The sequence below is a fragment of the Scyliorhinus canicula genome, chromosome 2 (assembly GCF_902713615.1).
Source record: "Scyliorhinus canicula chromosome 2, sScyCan1.1, whole genome shotgun sequence".
NCBI classification, from domain to species: Eukaryota; Metazoa; Chordata; class Chondrichthyes; order Carcharhiniformes; family Scyliorhinidae; genus Scyliorhinus; species Scyliorhinus canicula.
Window position 1 is genome coordinate 112,046,484 of NC_052147.1, and position 18,515 is coordinate 112,064,998.

Genomic DNA, 18,515 nt, shown 5'->3' on the forward strand with positions numbered 1-18,515 from the left:
CTCCCGCTTCCCCTTTGCAATCCCCTGCCCCGACATGACCGCGACCACCGTCATTAAGGCCCTACATAATATCGTTACCTCGTTCGGTTTCCCCACTTATATCCACAGTGACTGGGGCTCCTCGTTTATGAGCGACGAGCTGTGTCAGTAGCTGCTTGGTAAGGGCATCGTCTCGAGCAGGACTACCGGTTACAACCCCCGGGGAAACGGACAGGTGGAGAGAGAGAACGCGATGGTATGGAAGGCCGTCCTCCTGGCCCTACGGTCTAGGAATCTCCCAGTTTCTCACTGGCAGGAGGTCGTCCCCGACACGCTCCACTCCATTAGGTCCCTCCTTTGCACAGCCATGAAAGAGACCCCTCATGACCACCTGGTTGTTTTCCCCAGGAAATACACCTCCAGGGTCTCGCTTCCGTCCTGGCTGAAGACACCGGGGCCCTTCCTAGTCCGCAAACACGCAAGGAGCCATAAGTCCGACCCCCTGGTCGAGAGGGTCCAAATCCTTCACACCAACGCCCAGTACGCACATGTAAATTGGGTGAAAAAGGACCAAACAATTTTGCCTTGAGCGGGAGCCACCAAATGTATGCCCACTCACTCCATGACTGCCACCAGAAGACTTTAATTCTCTACCTTGCTCTCCCACTGACATCTCGGTCCTTTGCCTGCTGAACAATTCCAGTGAAGCTCAACATAAGCGTTCAACATTGAGTTCAACAATTTCATACCGTAACCCCATTTTGTTTACTTTTCTTTGGAAGTTTTAGTTTTCTTTTTTTTCCCTCTTATTTTTGCTTTCAGTCAGCAGCACACCTCCTCTAGGCACATCTTCTGTTTCTTTGTTTTTTTTCCTTCCCCATCACCATTCCCTTCCCTGGAAAGCTAACTCTTCAGCCAGTTAATCACTCCTGACTTCCACCCTATCACAGCCCTGCCTTTTGTCCATATCCTACTGTGGCGCTAACAATTGCACACAAAGACTCGAGACATGTACAATCGAGGCTTTATTGCTGTGTGATGCTATTCCTCCGGCGGCAGCTGTAGAATAGGATCTCAGTGACTCACACGCATATTTATACACAAGCTCCCTGTGGGCGGAGCTAGCCGGCAGGGGTTACCGGAGAAACCTGTATTACAGGTACAGCCATACATCCCCCTACTGCAAGTACACATAACTACAGTGGTTATATCAACACATTCACCCCCTATACAAAATGAGTCCGGCGGGGGTGACGTGTAACTATAATACAAAGGATGATCTATTTACAAAAGGGTTCAAACAAAGAAAACCAAGAGTCCATCTGGTTAGCAGGTTACAGGTTGAGCCGAATTGGCGGTCGGATGTTCCGCTGTGATCGGCGTAGCTGTGGTGGGGACGTTGGCACAGGCGGTGATGGCAACGATGGTGCAGGTGCTGGCGGTGTTGGTGCTGGCTGCTGGCGCGATGACTCCGAGAGCGAGCCGAAATCTTCCGTGTCCTCCAGTGTGGGCAGGGGGATGAGGGATGGACCTGGTGGGGACGAATACAGGGGCGCCGGGGACAAGGAGGGTGGCGCGGGGGGGAGGGGGGGGGGAGAGAAGGGGCGTGGGCATGGGATCGGCAACTGAGGGAGCCAGGTGTCCCGGAGCAAGACTGTGTCCTGGCGGCCGTCTGGGAACTCCACGTAGGCATACTGAGGGTTGGCGTGGAGTAGGCGTACTTTGTCCACCAGGGGTTCCACCTTGTGGTGCTGGACATGTCTACGGAGAAGTACTGGGCCCGGAGTCGTGAGCCAAGTCGGGAGCGACACTCCGGATGTAGACTTCCTAGGGAAGGCAAAAACACGTTCATGGGGTGTACTGTTAGTTGCGGTGCACAGTAGTGACCGAATGGAATGGAGCGCGTCAGGGAGGACCTGCTGCCAGCAAGCGGCTGGGAGGTTCCTGGACCGCAGGGCCAGCTGGACGGCCCTCCATACCATCCCGTTCTCCCTCTCTATCGGCCCGTTTTCCCAGGGGTTGTAGCTGGTCGTCCTGCTGGAGGCGATACCCCTGCTGAGCAGGAACTGACGCAGTTCACCACTCATGAACGAGGATCCCCTGTCACTGTGGATGTAGTTGGGGAAACCGAACAGAGCGAAAATGGAATCCAGGGCCAGACGTCATATCCAAGCATGGGATGGCGAAGGAGAACCTAGAAAATCCATCGACCACACTAAGGATGTAGGTGTTGCGGTCGGTGAAGGGGAGGGGCCCTTTGAAATCCACACTTCAAAAGGGGCGGAACGCTTTCACCAGGCGCGCGCGATCTGGCCGGTAGAAGTGCGGCTTGCACTCGGCACAGACCTGGCAGTCTCTGGTGACTGTCCGTACTTCCTCGACGGAGTAGTGCAGATTGCAGGTTTTGATTAGGTGGTACAAGCGAGTGACCCCCGGATGGCAAAGGCTCTCGTGCAAGGCACGGAGCTGGTTCACTTGTGCGCTGGCACATGTACCTCGGGAGAGGGCGTCTGGGGGCTCGTTGAGCTTGCCGGGGCGATACAAGATCTCGTAGTTAAAGGTGGAGAGCACGATTCTCCACCGCAAGATTTTGTCATTCTTGATCTTGCCCCGCTGTGTGTTGTTGAACATGAAGGCTACCGACCGTTGGTCAGTGAGGAGAGTGAATCTCCTGCCGGCCAGGTAATGCCTCCAATGCCGCACTGCTTCAACGATTGCCTGGGCCTCCTTTTCAACAGAGGAATGTCGAATTTCGGAGGAGTGGAGTGTGCGTGAAAAGAATGCCACGGGTCTGCCTGCCTGATTCAGCGTGGCAGCAAGGGCGACATCTGAAGCATCGCTTTCTACTTGAAAAGGCAGTGTCTCACCTACTGCGTGCATCCCGGCCTTGGCTATGTCAGATCGAATGCAGGCGAAGGCCTTGTGCCTTGGCCGTGAGGGGAAAATGTGTGGACTGGATAAGTGGGCGGGCCTTGTCCGCGTATTGTGGGGCCCACTGGGTGTAATAAGAAAAGAACCCAAGGCAGCGCTTGAGGGCCTTGGGCCAGTGGGGGAGGGGGAGCTCCATGAGGGGGCGCATGCGGTCGGGGTCGGGCCCCAGTAGTCTGTTTTGGACTACGTAGCCGAGGATGGCTAAGCGGTCTGTGAGGAACACGCACTTCTCCTAGTTGTACGTGAGATTAAGGAGAGATGCGGTGTGGAGGAATTTAGAAAGGTTGGAGTCATGGTCCTGCTGGTCATGGCCGCAGATGGTGACAGTGTCGAGGTACGGGAAGGTGGCCTGCAGTCCGTACCGGTCAACCATTCGGTCCATTTCTCGTTGAAATACCGAGACTCCATTCGTGACGCCGAAGGGAACCCTAAGAAATTGGTACAGACGACCGTCTGCCTCGAAGGCAGTGTAGGGACAGTCCGATTTACGGATGGGGAGCTGGTGGTAGGCAGATTTCAGGTCAATAGTAGAGAAGACCCGGTACTGTGCAATCTGATTGACCATATCAGATATGCGAGGGAGGGGGTACGCGTCGAGCTGCATGTACCGGTTGATGGTCTGGCTGTAGTCCACGACCATCCTGTGCTTCTCCCCAGTCTTAGCCACTACCACCTGGGGCTCTCCAAGGACTGTTGCTGGCCTCGATGATACCCTCCCGAAGCAGCTGCTGGACTTCAGACCTAATGAAGGCCTTGTCCTGGGTGCTGTACCGTCTGCTCCTGGTGGCGACGGGCTTGCAATCTGCGGTCAGATTGGCAAAGAGGGAGGTAGACTCAACCTCGAGGGTCGTGAGGCCGCAAACGGTGAGGGGAGGTAGGGGTCCGCCGAATTTGAGAGTGAGGCTCTGGAGATTGCATTGGAAATCCAGGCCTAGTAAGAGTGACACGCAGAGGTTGGGGACAATGTACAGACGGAAACGGTCGAATTCCACGCCCTGTACAGTAAGTTTAACTAGGCAGAAACCCCGGATCGGGACAGAGTGGGAACCGGAGGCGAGAGAGATCTGCCGGTTGGCGGGATGGGCCGCAAGGGAATAGCGCCTTACCGTGTCCGGGTGGACAAAGCTCTCGGTGCTCCTGGAGTCCATGAGGCATGAGGGCACGTGGCCGTTGACCAGCACCGTTGTGGAAGAGGGTGCCAGGTTGCGAGGACGCGACTGGTCGAGCGTAACGGAGGCGAGTAGCGGGTGATCGGCAGTCGAGTCTGATGAGTCCGACGAGTAGTGGTAGCGACCCGTGTCCCGTGGCCCCGTCCCGTGGGAGGAGGACAAAATGTCGGCGTCTGGAGTACCTGTGTGGGAGAAGATGGCGGCGGACAAGATGGCGGCACCCATGGAGCACACGTTGTGGGGTCGGGACAAGATGGCGGCGCCCATGGAACTCACATGGCGGTGGGGGATGAAGATGGTGGCGCCAACGGAGCGCACGTGGCGGGGGCGGCGAAAGATGGCGGCGCCAACTGATCGCACATAGTGTCGGGGGAAGCGGACGGCAGGGCCCCTTGTGCGATCGGCTGAGGCGAGGGGGGGAACGGGGGCGCGATAGCGGCAACCGTCCGGGACTGACACACCGCTGCAAAGTGGCCTTTCTTGCCACAAGCTTTGCAGGTCGCAGTGCGGGCCGGGCAGCGCTGGCGGGGGTGCTTCTGCTGACCACAGAAGTAACAGCGGGGACACCCAGGGAGCACGGTGCGGCGAGCAGCACAGGCGTAGTGCACGGGTGCGGCTGCTGGGGGGGGGGAGCGGTTGCGGGGTCCATGAGGGGTAGGACGGGTGGGCCTGGGGGGCCGTTTGCGGGGTCCACGAGGGTAGGACGGGTGGGCTGAGTGGCTAGCGGAGTAAGATTGCGCACTACTGGAGGCGGCCGTCATTGAAAGCGCCAGAGTCTTTGTGGCCGCGAAGTCGAAGGCGGTCCCTTCCAGCAGTCGTTGCCGGATGGGGTCCGATGCAATGCCTGTAACAAAGGCATCGCGCATGAGTAAATCAGAGTGTTCTGTGGCTGTGAGGGCCCGGCAGTCGCAGTCTCGTACCAGAGGTATAAGGGCCCTCAAGAAGTCCTCTATCGACTCACCCGGCTGCTGGATGCGAGTAGAGAGTAGATGCCTCGCAAACAGGGTGTTCGTCGACTGTGCATAGTTCTCCTTGAGCAGTTCCATAGCTCTGGCGTAGTCAGGCGCATCTCGAATTAGCAGAAAGACACTGGAGCTAAGTCTTGAATACAGGAGTTGTCTTTTTTGAGCCTCTGTCGGGGGAGGGTCCGCTGAAGAGATGTAGGCCTCGAAGACTGCAAGCCAGTGAACAAAGTCTTTCCTGGCGTGAGGCGACTGCGAATCCAGCTGCAGACGGTCAGGTTTAATCCTGATGTCCATGGTGTACGGAAAATCACACAGCAATAAATTGTGGCGCTAACAATTGCACACAAAGACGAGAGACATGTACAATCAAGGCTTTATTGCTGTGTGATGCTATTCCTCCGGCCGCAGCTGTAGAATAGGAAATCAGTGACTCACACGCATATTTATACACAAGCTCCCTGTGGGCGGAGCTAGCCAGCAGGGGCTTACCGGAGGAACCTGTACTACAGGTAGAGACATACATCCCCCTACTGCAAGTACACATATCTACAGTGGTTATATCACCACACCTACCCACCCTTCATTCAAAGCTTTTCATAATTCTGATAGAAGGTCCTTGATCTGCAATGTTACTCTTGGTTGGACCTTTCCCACTGTTCACGCTGGCGGGTGTTTCCAGTCCCACCAATGGCGCATCCCCACCGCAGCTTTCCCGTCGACGGGGGGCGTATTCAACAGGGAACCCGGTTGACAATGGCAAGACCAGAATATCCAGTCACCGGCAAATGGCAGGTTGCCTCCATCACAACCACGAGACACACGGAAAATCCCGCCCCCTGTTTCTCTCTCCACAGATGCTGCCAATCCTGCTGAGCAGTTCCAGCATTTTCTAGCTTTAGTTCACAATTAAGTGTTTGGATCTATCCTGAATCTGAAACCAGTTGGTCGGAGATGATGAAAAGGTGGATCAGACCGAGAAGAAGTGATTGCGCCACATGATGTGTTAACTAAATAGCATGTCAAGAGGCTAGAATAGTGAATGGCGAGTTATGAAACAGCTGCCAAATAGGGTCCATATTATGCATGCCCACAAGCATAAACTTAATTATTCACCCATTTCCAGAAGATATTCTCATTGAAGATAATTCATGCTGAAACTTTGCAAAAAGTTGAATAATTAACAAATGAATCTTTAAAAATTTGAGGACTCTAATCTATTAGAATATTTGTACCACATTTTGTTCCACGTGCTGGGTTGGCTATTAGCCTCTGTTCACATGACCAAATATTTTTGTGGATGACTGCTCAGTCATAAAAGTAAACTAATAGCTATTTTTTTAAAAGTTGAAACCATTATTATATTGAAAGACAACCTACACTCGACAAAAAGAAACAATTGCCTACATGACAGACACACAAATTAGGAGGTGTAGACCCCTCGTCCTGCCATTCAATAAGATCATGGCTGATTGGATTGTAACCTCAGCCCCACATTCCTCCTACCCTCGATAACATTTCACTCCCATTATTGCTCAAGATACAAACATATGAATTAGGAGCACGAGAATGAATCACAGCATGTGGCTCAAACCCACGACCCTGGGATTAAAAGTCCCATGCTCTACCAACTGAACTAGTCAAGCTGCCCGACAAGCTCTGGGCCTGGTACTTGCTGTCCTGGAGAGGGTTCAACCCAATATCAAGCATTACCTCACGAGGAACAAAAATATAATAATATTGAGCAGATCATTCAGAGACAGGGTCACATCCAACAAACCATCAGCAGCTACATTATGCATTAAAAATCACTGATATAGGGGTTGTAAATTTCAAACAATACTGATGACAAGCAGCGAACTAAGCCATAAATCAACCATTGAATAACAAACCACAAATAATTTCAACTTCATTCCTGCAGTTCACATAGGTAACATTGAGGTGAGGTCCCCAGTTTGGACACCTCCAAAATGTAAGGAAAAAAGTGATTACTTGATGTCAGCTGGGGTTTTAGAAGTTTATGAACAAACATTAGTTGTAAAATAAATGCAAAAATGTGTCTACTGCAGTACAATCCAAAGAATAAATCGCAGTGCTTTTCAAAGTCTTGTGTCCAGTGGAAGTTCTCACTTTCAAAAGTCTTACTTAACAATAAGAGTTTCGAATGAACTGTCTGGCTTGATATTAATGAATCGTCAGCCTGATCAAGATAGATATGTGTTCGTTGGTTAAGTTGGACCATTCTCTTTGTTTTTACTTACAGTGGTAAGTCTCTCCAATGCAGAAAACCTCTCGTCCCAAGTGGCTGTTGACTTCTCAAATGCCTCATGTCTCTTGATCAGTTTTTCAACTTCACCCACGTTATTACCCACATCACGGCTGTTAAGGTAGGATTCCTGACTGATCAGCCATGCTTCAGCAACGGAAGCGTCCCTTGCAAACTGACACACTTCCAGCACTGGAAAAGAAGGAAAACAGAATAGTGCAAAGTTTTAATCAGTTACCGTGGGCAAAAAGACGCACATTTTGATTTTGTACTGTTTAGGTTATTAGAAATATCTAGGCATCAGTCAGAACTTTACTCATGCAGTAACCTGACGTCGGGAATGATTTTCACAGCCACTAATTCAGTTCTGTGAGTCGGTGCCATCTTGTGGTACGAATGGATGCTAAAAAGCTAAACAAGTGAAAATTAAATCTATTTTAAATCCAGTTATTTGCTTCACTTTAATTGCATTATTGCAAGGCTTATTTTTAATTTGCCCCCCCCCCCAAAGTAATTCAATTATTTAAATTAAAGCATGTCCTCCCCCCCTTTACCCGACGTCTAAGACAGATTCAAAGGCTAATTTATCATAGGTCTGCCATCGCATGATTTTTACAAATCGAGTCATGGGATTTTGGCATAGCTGGCAAAGCCAGGATTTTTTATCCATCCCTTACTGCCCTTGAACTGAGTGGCTTCCTGGGCCATTTCAGAAGAAATTTAAGAGTCAACCACATTGCTGTGGATTTGGATTTAGATGTAGACCAGACCGGATAAGGAGAGCAGGTTTCCTTCCCTGAAGGACATCAGTGAACCAGATGGGTTTTTACAACAATTGAGAATGCACGGGATTTTCACAGCCTTTCCTGCTGGCAGGATCTTCCAGTTCCCCCAAAGGCTACCCCCTGCGTTGGGTTTCCCGGTGGTAGGACGAGTGAGTCACGCAAAACGCCATAGACGTCAACGGGACCGGAAGACCCCACTGGCAGCCAATGTCACTGGAAAACACAGCAGTGGGGTGGGGGGGTGCAAAGAAAATCCCACCCAATGGTTTCATGGTCATCTTTAGACTTTCAATTCCGTAATTTGTTTGACTGAATTCAAATTTCACCAGCTGCCATGGAAGGATTCACACCCAGAGTATTACCATGAGTCACTGGATTGCTAACCCAGTGACAATATCACAATGCCACTGCATCCCCAGTATAGCATTTGCTGCCTTGTATACAGAATACATATTGGGTAAAAGTTAGTCTCCCTCGTGTTTGTACAATCTCTTTGGCGTCATATCACGTCTAGTTGACATGTGTTACAGCTTGCACGGCACTATATATGAATGTGCACAGTTGCCCCAGCAACATGTCTCATAAGAAACGGCTCCTCAGATGGGCTGCTTTCAAATTCACCCATACTGTGGGTTGTTCCAATTGCTGTGAGTGTTTGCTGAGGTGAGAATGCTTTTGGTCTGCAACAGCTGGCTGCAACTGATAAAAACATTCAAGAGTCGCATATTACAGTATGAGCTTCAAATGAGGCTGAAGTCAGTGAGACCTGTGAAAATATTAAATTCAGCTTCCTTCAGTACAAAGACAATAAAGTACTGTTGTAATTTAGGGAAACACCACAGACCATTTCCACAAAGAGAATTATTTTGTCATGTTGTTGGGGGATATCTATTGGGCAGGATACTGGGGAAATGCTGCCTGCCATTTTACAAAATGGTATCATAGGATCCATTATGCACACTCGAGGGGACAGAGACACCATCTCATCTGAAAGACAGCACACCCGACATCGTGACATTCTCTCAATACTGCGCTGAAGGGCATAGAAAAGTCAAATGCATGGATAGCATTTCACTTACAAAGACGTAACCAGTACCAGCGATCATCCCATTTATCCATCATTGATTTTCTCTTCTCCGTCAGCTGTACCAGCTTTTCTTTAATCTAAAAAGATAACAATTTGTAAACATCAATAGCACATTTTGGCATTTTCAATTTTGCTTTGAAGGTGGTCTTGGATGAGAATTATACTGGAGTGTACGATTATAACTGTTCTGACTAATGGACTACTGTTTGTATTTGTGTAACTTGTACAGTTCAGTGTATATTACAGCTGAAAAGCACACATCCACCAGCTTCAGGCGGTAAAATATACATGGAAAAGTAACGTCAACATCCTTTTTGAACAAACCAGAAATGGAATCTGTGGTACCTTACCAGAAACAAGACTACCTATGAATTCTGCCTTTGTGGGTCTGTTGGGGGCAGATGGGTGGGGAGGGGTGGAGAAGAGTCACTAAGTTATCTGCAGTAATGATCTATTTCACTACCCGAGCAGTTATATGCCAGTACTTTCACATGCATCCCATCCATTTCCTGCCACTGTAATACATGATTTGAACGTGACACATTGAATTTCTTAGTTAAAAGAAAAATACTATGTACTCTGTAGATATTATAAGACTACTCTAGATGAATGAGATATTTACCAGTTTCAATATCAGATATATGCTCTAATTTTATAAATATACATTGTTTTGATACCGAATAAGACATGATTCAATCAAAAAAAGGGGGTGATAAATAGAATAATCAGCTAAGGTACTGAAACAAGACACGAGTGGAAGTCTCAATGCAATTGGATTCAGTTTGGGAGTTAGAACACTTGATGTGCTGTTGCCATTGTCTCATTCCTGTGTGTTTTTAACCTATTAACCCATAACCACAGGCACTTACATAGTGCCTTTAGCAGTGAACCGAATCAAATTTGGTTTTGAGCCATATTAAGCATATTAGAATAAGTGATCAACCTACATAGCATGACATAACATATGCGTTATCCTAAATATAGTACATGTTATGTGTTGGCCTCTTGATATAACACTTTAGCCTACATATCAACTTGCACATAGCACAAGTCAGCCCATGTGTTTCATATATTTGTTATACTGCAGATTACACAATCACTATATTATATAGGAGACTACATCCTCAGTTCTTTCCATGTGCACCAGCGTACTAACCACCTTTGCGGATTGGAAAAATTACCAGCATCACGGGAACATTGCTGCTCGACTTTCTGATAGACAGATGAGATGCAGACAAGAAAAATAAATCACCAGGGAGAAACTTATACATCCGCACATTTCAGGCTGCACTATCCTGCATGCAACTTATTTTTCTATTTGGCTGCAAACAAAGATATTGGGCGCGATTCTCCGCTGCCCAGGCCGGGTGGGAGAATTGCGGGAGGGCCACTCTGGCCCCCCCCACGATTCTCCCACCCCCCCAAAATGGCGTGTCGCAAAATGCGACACGCCGCTCAGAGAATCGTGGGTCGCCATTTTTCACAGCGACTTGCGATTCTCCGGCCCAGATGGGCCGAGCGGCCTGCCGTTCCCGACCTGTTTACGCCGGCAGCAACCACACCTGGTCGCTGCCGGCGTGAACAGCGCGCCAAAGGTGCGTTTGTGGCTTGAGGGGGGCAGAGAGGGGATTGAGCATCACAGCCGTGCTCGGGAGGGGACTGGCCCGCGATCAGTGCCCACCGATCATCCGGCCGGCGTCTCCAAGAGACGCACTCTTTCCCTCCGCCGCCCCGCAAGATCAAGCCGCCACATCTTGCGGGGCAGCGGAGGGGAAGATGGCAACCGCGCATGCGCGGTTTGGCGGCGGCCAACCTGCGCATGCGCGGCTGACATCATTCGGCGCCGCCAGCTGCGTCATTCTCAGCGCGCCGGACCTTGACGCCAGTGTCATGGCCCGGCGGCCGAGATTTATGGCACGCCGCTCCTAGCCCCCCCCCGGGGGAGGGGGGGTGAAGAATAGGGGGCGAGGAGAGGCCTCCAACACTCCTGGTTTCACGACTGCGTCGGGTGTTGCGGAGAATTCGCCCATTATTTTTGCACATATATCTTTCACCGGACAATTTAAGTAAAATAACAATGAGGTGAGAATTCCCACTGAGTTATACAATGTATATAGCTACATGGGATGCATTTTATTTGACTTCTAAAAGAAGTAAGTTAGATGCGAAATAATCAATGCACCAAACCAGGACAAGCACATTGAACCATGGAAACATCTTTCGCACCTCCTCAGAAGCGTGATGGTTGCGGGCCAACATCGTCTTGCCCAGGTCAATGCAGGAAGTGAAATTTCTGTTCCTCGCATCAATCTCTGCTCGGATTCCCTGGTGGTACTTCATCAATAGTTCCACAGAAGAGACATCTCTACCGATAAACACAACAATTGATCACGATGTTTAATTTCAGAAGAAAAGATGTAGAACAACCAGTTGTGTGAATCATTGGTTTCCTGGTACCTCAGACAAAACAAATAATTTTTTTGAAAAGCGCAAAACTGGTATGTTCATTTACTGACTATTATTTCACAGAATTGGGTAAGAACTTAACGTCAATCTCAATTGTTAACCCATCAGCACACATCTTCAAGTATTATTTAGAAGTAGGCCACTGGAATGCTAGCATGATAATTTAAAAACAGCCTCAAAACCTTTAGCAGTATATATCATGTGAGGTATTAGCCACAGGGAAATCAATTCAAGGCTTATGTCCTATCTCCAGGATTGAACAAGTATTGCCCTGGTGGTTTGTGCCTGGTGATCCATACCATGCATGCTATATAACTCGATGGGTTGGATTTAACTCTTTGTTGCTGGCGGGTGTGAAGGCTAGAATTCGGGGTGTCTTGTAAAATCAAATGCATTGCCTTCCAGCTGCCTACCTGCCTGCCCCCGGCCTGCATGAAATTTTGCATGGGGCAGTGAAGGTTTTGGGCATTCTGTCAACCCTTTGCCTCTTGAGGCTCTTCGGTGGCCAATCAATGATTTTCATTGGGGACTGCCTGTAGTCCCGACAGTGGCCCGTTCTTGCCTGGCACTGCTTAGACTGTAGAACTGTCAGGCTTCCGAGTGGCCGGCACCTCTCCGAGCTGGGGTGTCTTGTCCACAAGGGGTGGAAATTCCAGCTCCAGCCCATTAACAACTAACTGACTTCTAAATGATGGCAAGGAGGCTGTACTTCACCCAGGCGGGCTCCCCAGAAACTTTTTAGTCAGGGATTATGGCACCCCATAAAATCCAGCCCTATAAAATAATTTAAATGGTTAATAATAATCTTTATTATGGTCACAAGTAGGCTTACATTAACACTGCAATGAAGATACTGTGAAAAGCCCCTCGTTGCCACATTACGGCACCTGTTCGGGTACACAGAGGGAGAATTCAGAATGTCCAAATGACCTAACAGTACGTCTTTCAGGACTTGTGGGAGAAAACCGGAGCACCCGGAGGAAACCCACGCAGACACAGGGAGAACATGCAGACTCCGCACAGACAGTGACCCAAGCCAGGAATGGAACCTAGGCTTGTGTCCTATCTCCAGGATTGAACAAGTTTTGTTCAATAGGACCCAGTGCTAACCACTGTGCTGCCGTGCCGCCCAACTGCTTTATGAATAAGAACATATTACTTTTACTGGCGTGTTGGGTAACAGACTCATATGACTGGGAAAATCGCAACTAAGGGGAAACACAGTCATTATTATAATCCATCCTCAGTTGTCAGCTAATAAACCAAAAGCTTTATAAATTAAGAAGCAAAGAAGCTTGGAAAATATTACCATGTGTTCAGTAACACTGCTTTAGTTTATAGTTTTTCTACTGTCAACCTGAACATGAAAACCTTCAGCAACGAGTCTTTCTTTTCAACAATAATCAATATCTGTACTACCCAGAAAAATAAATTCTAAATTACCGTGGCTTTTCTTCTGTTTCAATCTGCCTAATAATACTCTCCATCCAGGACATCAAATCGCGCACCATACTGAAGAAGCGGAATTTATCAGCAGTGTCGACTAACTGGGTACGCCGACCGTCGCAAGCGTCCAGAAGTGCCTTCCAAGCCTCAACCACCTCCTGCTCTTGTTTCAGGATGGCGGCAGCTTTATCCCCTGCATATGCGGTCTGCAAACGACCGGCGTCATCTTGGAACTGCTGCACCTGTTAACGAGAAAATTAATTTCCTTATCCAGGAAGGAAACAAAGAAGAGGAATGAGTTGTGACTCTACGGGCGGGATTCTCCCGTTGCGAGGCGGGAACTGAAGATTTGGTGTTCCAGAGTCATTCACTCTCAGAGGTACCAGCAAATCCCATCTGAGAATGAGGAGGGAAGATCTTGGCTAACATGTCGTTCTTTTAAATCGGTAATTAAGTTTTCACTTGCAATTGCCAAAATTCTGGACGAATTTTGTTCAATTCCACTCACTTTAAAATGCAAGAATAATACCAATCACAATAACGTGTTCTTCAAATGACACTAAATTCAGACTTTGATCGTTGGTGAGGTGCCACATGGTTTGCAAGGGGGTCCAATGAAAGCTTATTATTCAGGATCTACAACCAGTTTATAAATCACAAATTAACAGATCCTAGGACTTAATGAAAAAAAACAAGTAGTAAAACCTTTGGGCATGATAATTAAAGAATAATATTTTGCCAGATTTTAAATCAACATGGATGAGACATCAGAAAAAATATAGAATTAATGGAGAAACAAAGTCTAGCGGAACAGTTACATTGTGTGACTTACTACCACCAGGTGTACAAGACTTTAGTATAATGTTACAATACAGGAATTGCAAAATTGAAACGGCCAACAAGTTTCTTTTCTAGGTGGTACGGTGGCACCTAGCAGTGGTTAGCACTGCTGTCTCACGGCACCACGGGTTCGATCCTGGCCCTGGGTCACTGTCTGTGTGGAATTTGCACATTATCCCCATGTCTACGTGGGTCTCACCCCCACAACCCAAAGATGTGCAGGGCAGGGTAGGTGAATTGGCCACGCTAAATTGCCCCTTAATTGGAATTTTATTTTATTAAAGTTTGCTTTCTAGCATCCTGGTAGTTTCATGATTTTTTTTAAATGTAGCTGTTGATGAGTCACAGTAACCAATCACTGTCAATTTGTCTGCAACAGACTTTGACGTGAGTTGAGCAGACCCTCAAATACTGAAAATCTTTGGAAGCATAGGTCCAAAATGACGACTTCTTTCCATGTTACACTTAGCGTGCGTCATACCTAAAATTACTCATGCACTGCATCCCAGAGAAATTTGCATCTGTTTGTTGTGGTTATGTTAGTTACTATTTTCTTGCACTCAAATTTCCATTGGTGACCTTGTACAGTACCTGTATTCCAAGGGAATGAATGTCTCGTTCGAATGCATTGTGCATTCTGTGGAAAGACTCTGCTGTGTTTGCATCACGTCCCAAATCCTCTGGCAGCTCCTTATGCTTTTCCTGGATCAAGCTCAGGAGCTCTTTGCCATCATAGAAGTATTTGTGGAGCTCGTAGGAGGCAGCCAGCAGCTGTGCACGAGTGTCTATCAGTTCTAAGAGGTCAGCCCAGGCCTCGTTCAAGCTGTCCTTCCATTCTGCAATATCAGCCGCTTCCGAGTGACCGGAGTCAATGAGGTCATCGATCAGCGCATTCACGCTGTCCACTCTTTCCTGACCAATTGTTCCCGTCTCCCGGGCGAACTCACGGAACTTTTCCCTCAGCAACTACAAAAGTAAAGCAAAACCTGGTGAATTGGTGTTTGGTACTGTCACTTGAAAAAAAGGACGTATTTGCACAAGACGCAGTTCAGAAAAAGTTCACCAGACCCATTCCTGGGACATAGGTCTTATCTTATGAGAGAAGGTTGGGCTTATACGCATTGGAGTTGAGAAGAATGAGAGATGACTTATTGAAACACATAAGATGCTGAGGAGACTTGATTGGGTTGGTACCGGGAGGATGTTTCCACTTGTGGGGAGACTAGAACCACAGGACCCAGTTTAAGAATCAGAGGTCTCCCTTTCAAGATGGAAATGAAGATAACTTTTTCTCTCAAGAGGGTCATTAATCTGTGGAATTCTCTCCATTAGAAAGCAGTGGGGGCTGGGCTATTGAATATATTCAAGGCTAAATTAGACAGATTTTTGACTGACAGAGGTCCAGGGTTATGGTGGGCAGACAGGAAAGTGGAGTTGAGACCACGACCACGATCTGAAGTGCATGATCTTATCGACTGGCAGAACAGACTCGAAGTGCCAAATGGCCTACTCTTGCTCCTATGTCTGATATTTCTAAAGTCCACGCAAACTTCACCTACAAACCAAAAACCAGAAGGTAAACTAAAATAAAACCACAGGCGGGATCCTCTGGCCACACTGCGCCAGAAAAGCAGCTCGCTGCGCTGCAGCGTGGCCGCTGAAAGTCGGGACACCCCACTGACGGAATCTACCCGGTTCGCAATGACTCGCGGGATTCAATGCAATCTCGTGAGGCGTTGCAAGGAGAATCCTGCCCACAATGGGTGGAATCACTTTTTGGCAAATTTGCATATTAGAGCGAGGCAGTAAGCCTTACTGTAATGTTCAGATTCCCGAGGTACCTGAGGCTTTGGGATTCAACCCCTTCGCCTGGGGACCTCAGATGAGTGCCGTTTGGTACTGGTCCCTGCAAACAGGGACCATACGGAATTGAACTTGTGGGGAGTCTCCAAGGTGATTGGAGGCTCCTACCTGCCCTGGCACTGTTGGTCCCACTTGCCTACCCCGACACTGCCAGCCTTGACCCCCTAGCTGTGCCACCTGGGGTGCCAGTCTGACATTGCCAGCATGCAGGGGCACTGTCAAGGTGCCAGGTTGGCACTGCCCAGGTGACAAGCTGGCATTTCTTTGTGCGCACACGATCAGGCCACATGGTGGGAGGGGGCGTGTGAGGGGAGGTCGGGGATTCTTTTCAGGGCCTCTGAAATCAGGACTGCATTTTTAAATGCCGTCCCAATCTCTCGCGTTCCAGCAAGCGGAGCTCCCCCATTGTAAAAGACGGAGCTACGTGCGGCCGAGGCCACACGTCCCCCCTTCAGGCTTCTTATTCAAAGCGAGTTGTGTCGAATAACCATGTGTTTCTCGGCACTGCAGGAAACACGCAGCTAAATGCGCTCGCTCGGGACTTTGTTCCCTTTTGGGAAGATCCCGCCCCACATTAGGTCTTAAAACTGCATGGGGAAAAATTGTACGAGGAAAACAAAACTGTTTGAAAAGCAAGACATTGTCCAAAAGGTTTTATGACAACAGTACTTTTAAATATTGGCAATCACTCAACTGATGAGTACTCACTGTGACTTGGTCGTAGTCTTGTCCTAGTTCCTGTGAAGATGCTGCCAAATCTCTTTCTGCAATCCACTGCTCCAGATCTGTGACCTCACGGCTCAGTTGGAAGAGGTGGTACATATTCTCCAACTTTTTATTCCGCTCATTTGCTAGATCTTTGAGTCCTGCATAAAGCTTGTCCACCTGCCCCTGTCGCCTAATTACCTGTTCACTGGAAATCAAATCAGGCGGTTTACTAGTTGATTCCAACAACGTTTTGTAACTTACATCCTGAGAGCTGGAGGATGCAAAGGAGGTAAGCTTGCCGTGTGTGGAGCAACATAATGCACTTGAGGCAAAGAAGACTCAATCTTTTTGAAGCATAAGGTGCAGAATGAGAATTGAAAGGGATGAAAGTTATCTGTCAGCTCTTGATTTTTTTAGTTCTTTCATAGGATGTGGCTTCTGTTGCCTATACCCAAGTGTCCTCGAACTGAGGGCAGTTACGAGTCCACCACATTACTGTGGGTCTCAAGGTACATGTAGGCCAGACCAGGTAAGATTTCCTTCCCTCCAGAACATTAGTGAACCAGGTGGGTTTTTACAACAATCAGCAATTTCATCATAGAATTATGGTCTCATGATGATCATTAGACTTTGCAAACAAATTCTGCGATTTTTCTTTATATCGAATTCAAATTTCACCATCTGCCCTGGTGGGAATTGGACCCCTGTCCCCAGTGCATTAATTACCCTGGGTCTCTGGATTACTTGTTTAGTAACAGCACTACTATGTCATCGCCTCCCCCATTTAGTGTCATGTGATATGGGCCCTCAAGTTGAGAAAGTCCACACCAAGATGATCAACAGTGGAAGAGATATCTCCAGATGAACTTGCACAAAATGAATGGACATGACCAACAACTGCAGACACTCAGTAAATTGCACAAGGAGAAATGGTTGAATTACAGTTGCACAAGAAGATAGGAGATTTCCAGTTAAAACTGAGGTGCTGGAACTGGAGGTAGCTTTGTGATGTGGACAGGTAAAAGACTGATAGGTAGAAGATAAGAAGTGAGACTGTTAATGTTATGCCAATTATATGTTGCGGGGGGGAGGAGAGAGATGGGCAGAGAATCCCAAAAGCTCCTTGTTAGCCTGTTCCTCGGCCTAGCCCAGCTGATCATTGACAGGCAGCGGTGGTTGAGGGAGTCGGTCTTTGCGTTACAGTGCAACTTTCCAGGGGTGGTTCATTAAATAATCAGCTTATTTCCTTATTTAATTTTATTCAAAAGAGTAAAAAAATATAAAAAGGGACTTTCACATGGCGGGTGGACGGGAGGTTGTTGGAGCAAGTTGGATGGTGGAGGAGAGGACTGGACCATGCTGTATTCTGTAAACAAACTTACTCTCAAGAAAAAGTTCTATGTTGAGTTTTGTACTTCACCATAATTCAAAAACTAGGAGCCATAAATATAAGATAGTAACAAATAAATCCAACAGGAAATTCAGGGAAACATTCTTCATCCAAACAATGGTGTAATGCAAAACATGGTATCACAAAGAGCAATTGAGGCTAATAACAGAGATCCAAGTAAGTGTAAGTTAGAATTTAGTATGTGAGGGGAGAAAATAATGACTAGGTATGCTGATATGGTTAGCTGGTGAGGGAAGGGTAAACGGTGCTCAGGTGTATAAACACTAAGCATAGAGCAATGGAGCCAGATGATTTTTTTTCTGTGCTGTTGAATACATGTAACTCAATGATGTCTTCACACGAGTTGCAGGATTAGGGAACATAATGCCCTTCAGAGCCAGAGCTGCAAAGTCTAGTGAGAGTCAACTAAAGTCTTGGATAAAATGCAGGCTTGAGCTTTCATGGCTTGTAAAAATAATGGGACTGGCTCAACATGCCAAATGGACGACTCCTGTTCCTATGCTTACACTTTTGCCATCAATTGTCTATGTGATGAATTCAGGTATCTCATGTATGCAATCAAGAGCAGTCATAACAATTCCATGGAGGGAATCACTTTTCAA

At 47.9% G+C, this 18,515-nt stretch overlaps 1 protein-coding gene across 3 annotated transcripts in view; it reads right to left on the minus strand.

Annotated features, from left to right (window-relative positions):
• The window catches only part of LOC119957194 (spectrin beta chain, non-erythrocytic 1-like), a 277,530-nt gene that overhangs the window by 103,265 nt on the left and 155,750 nt on the right, over positions 1-18,515 (minus strand). For all 3 annotated transcript variants that reach the window (XM_038785009.1, XM_038785026.1, XM_038785016.1), the window contains 6 exons: positions 16,503-16,707; positions 14,523-14,897; positions 13,089-13,333; positions 11,406-11,544; positions 9,172-9,256; positions 7,303-7,499 (listed from right to left, as the gene is read on the minus strand). In XM_038785009.1, the coding sequence (XP_038640937.1) occupies positions 7,303-7,499; positions 9,172-9,256; positions 11,406-11,544; positions 13,089-13,333; positions 14,523-14,897; positions 16,503-16,707 (1,246 nt within the window). The remainder of the gene's footprint in view (positions 1-7,302; positions 7,500-9,171; positions 9,257-11,405; positions 11,545-13,088; positions 13,334-14,522; positions 14,898-16,502; positions 16,708-18,515) is intronic.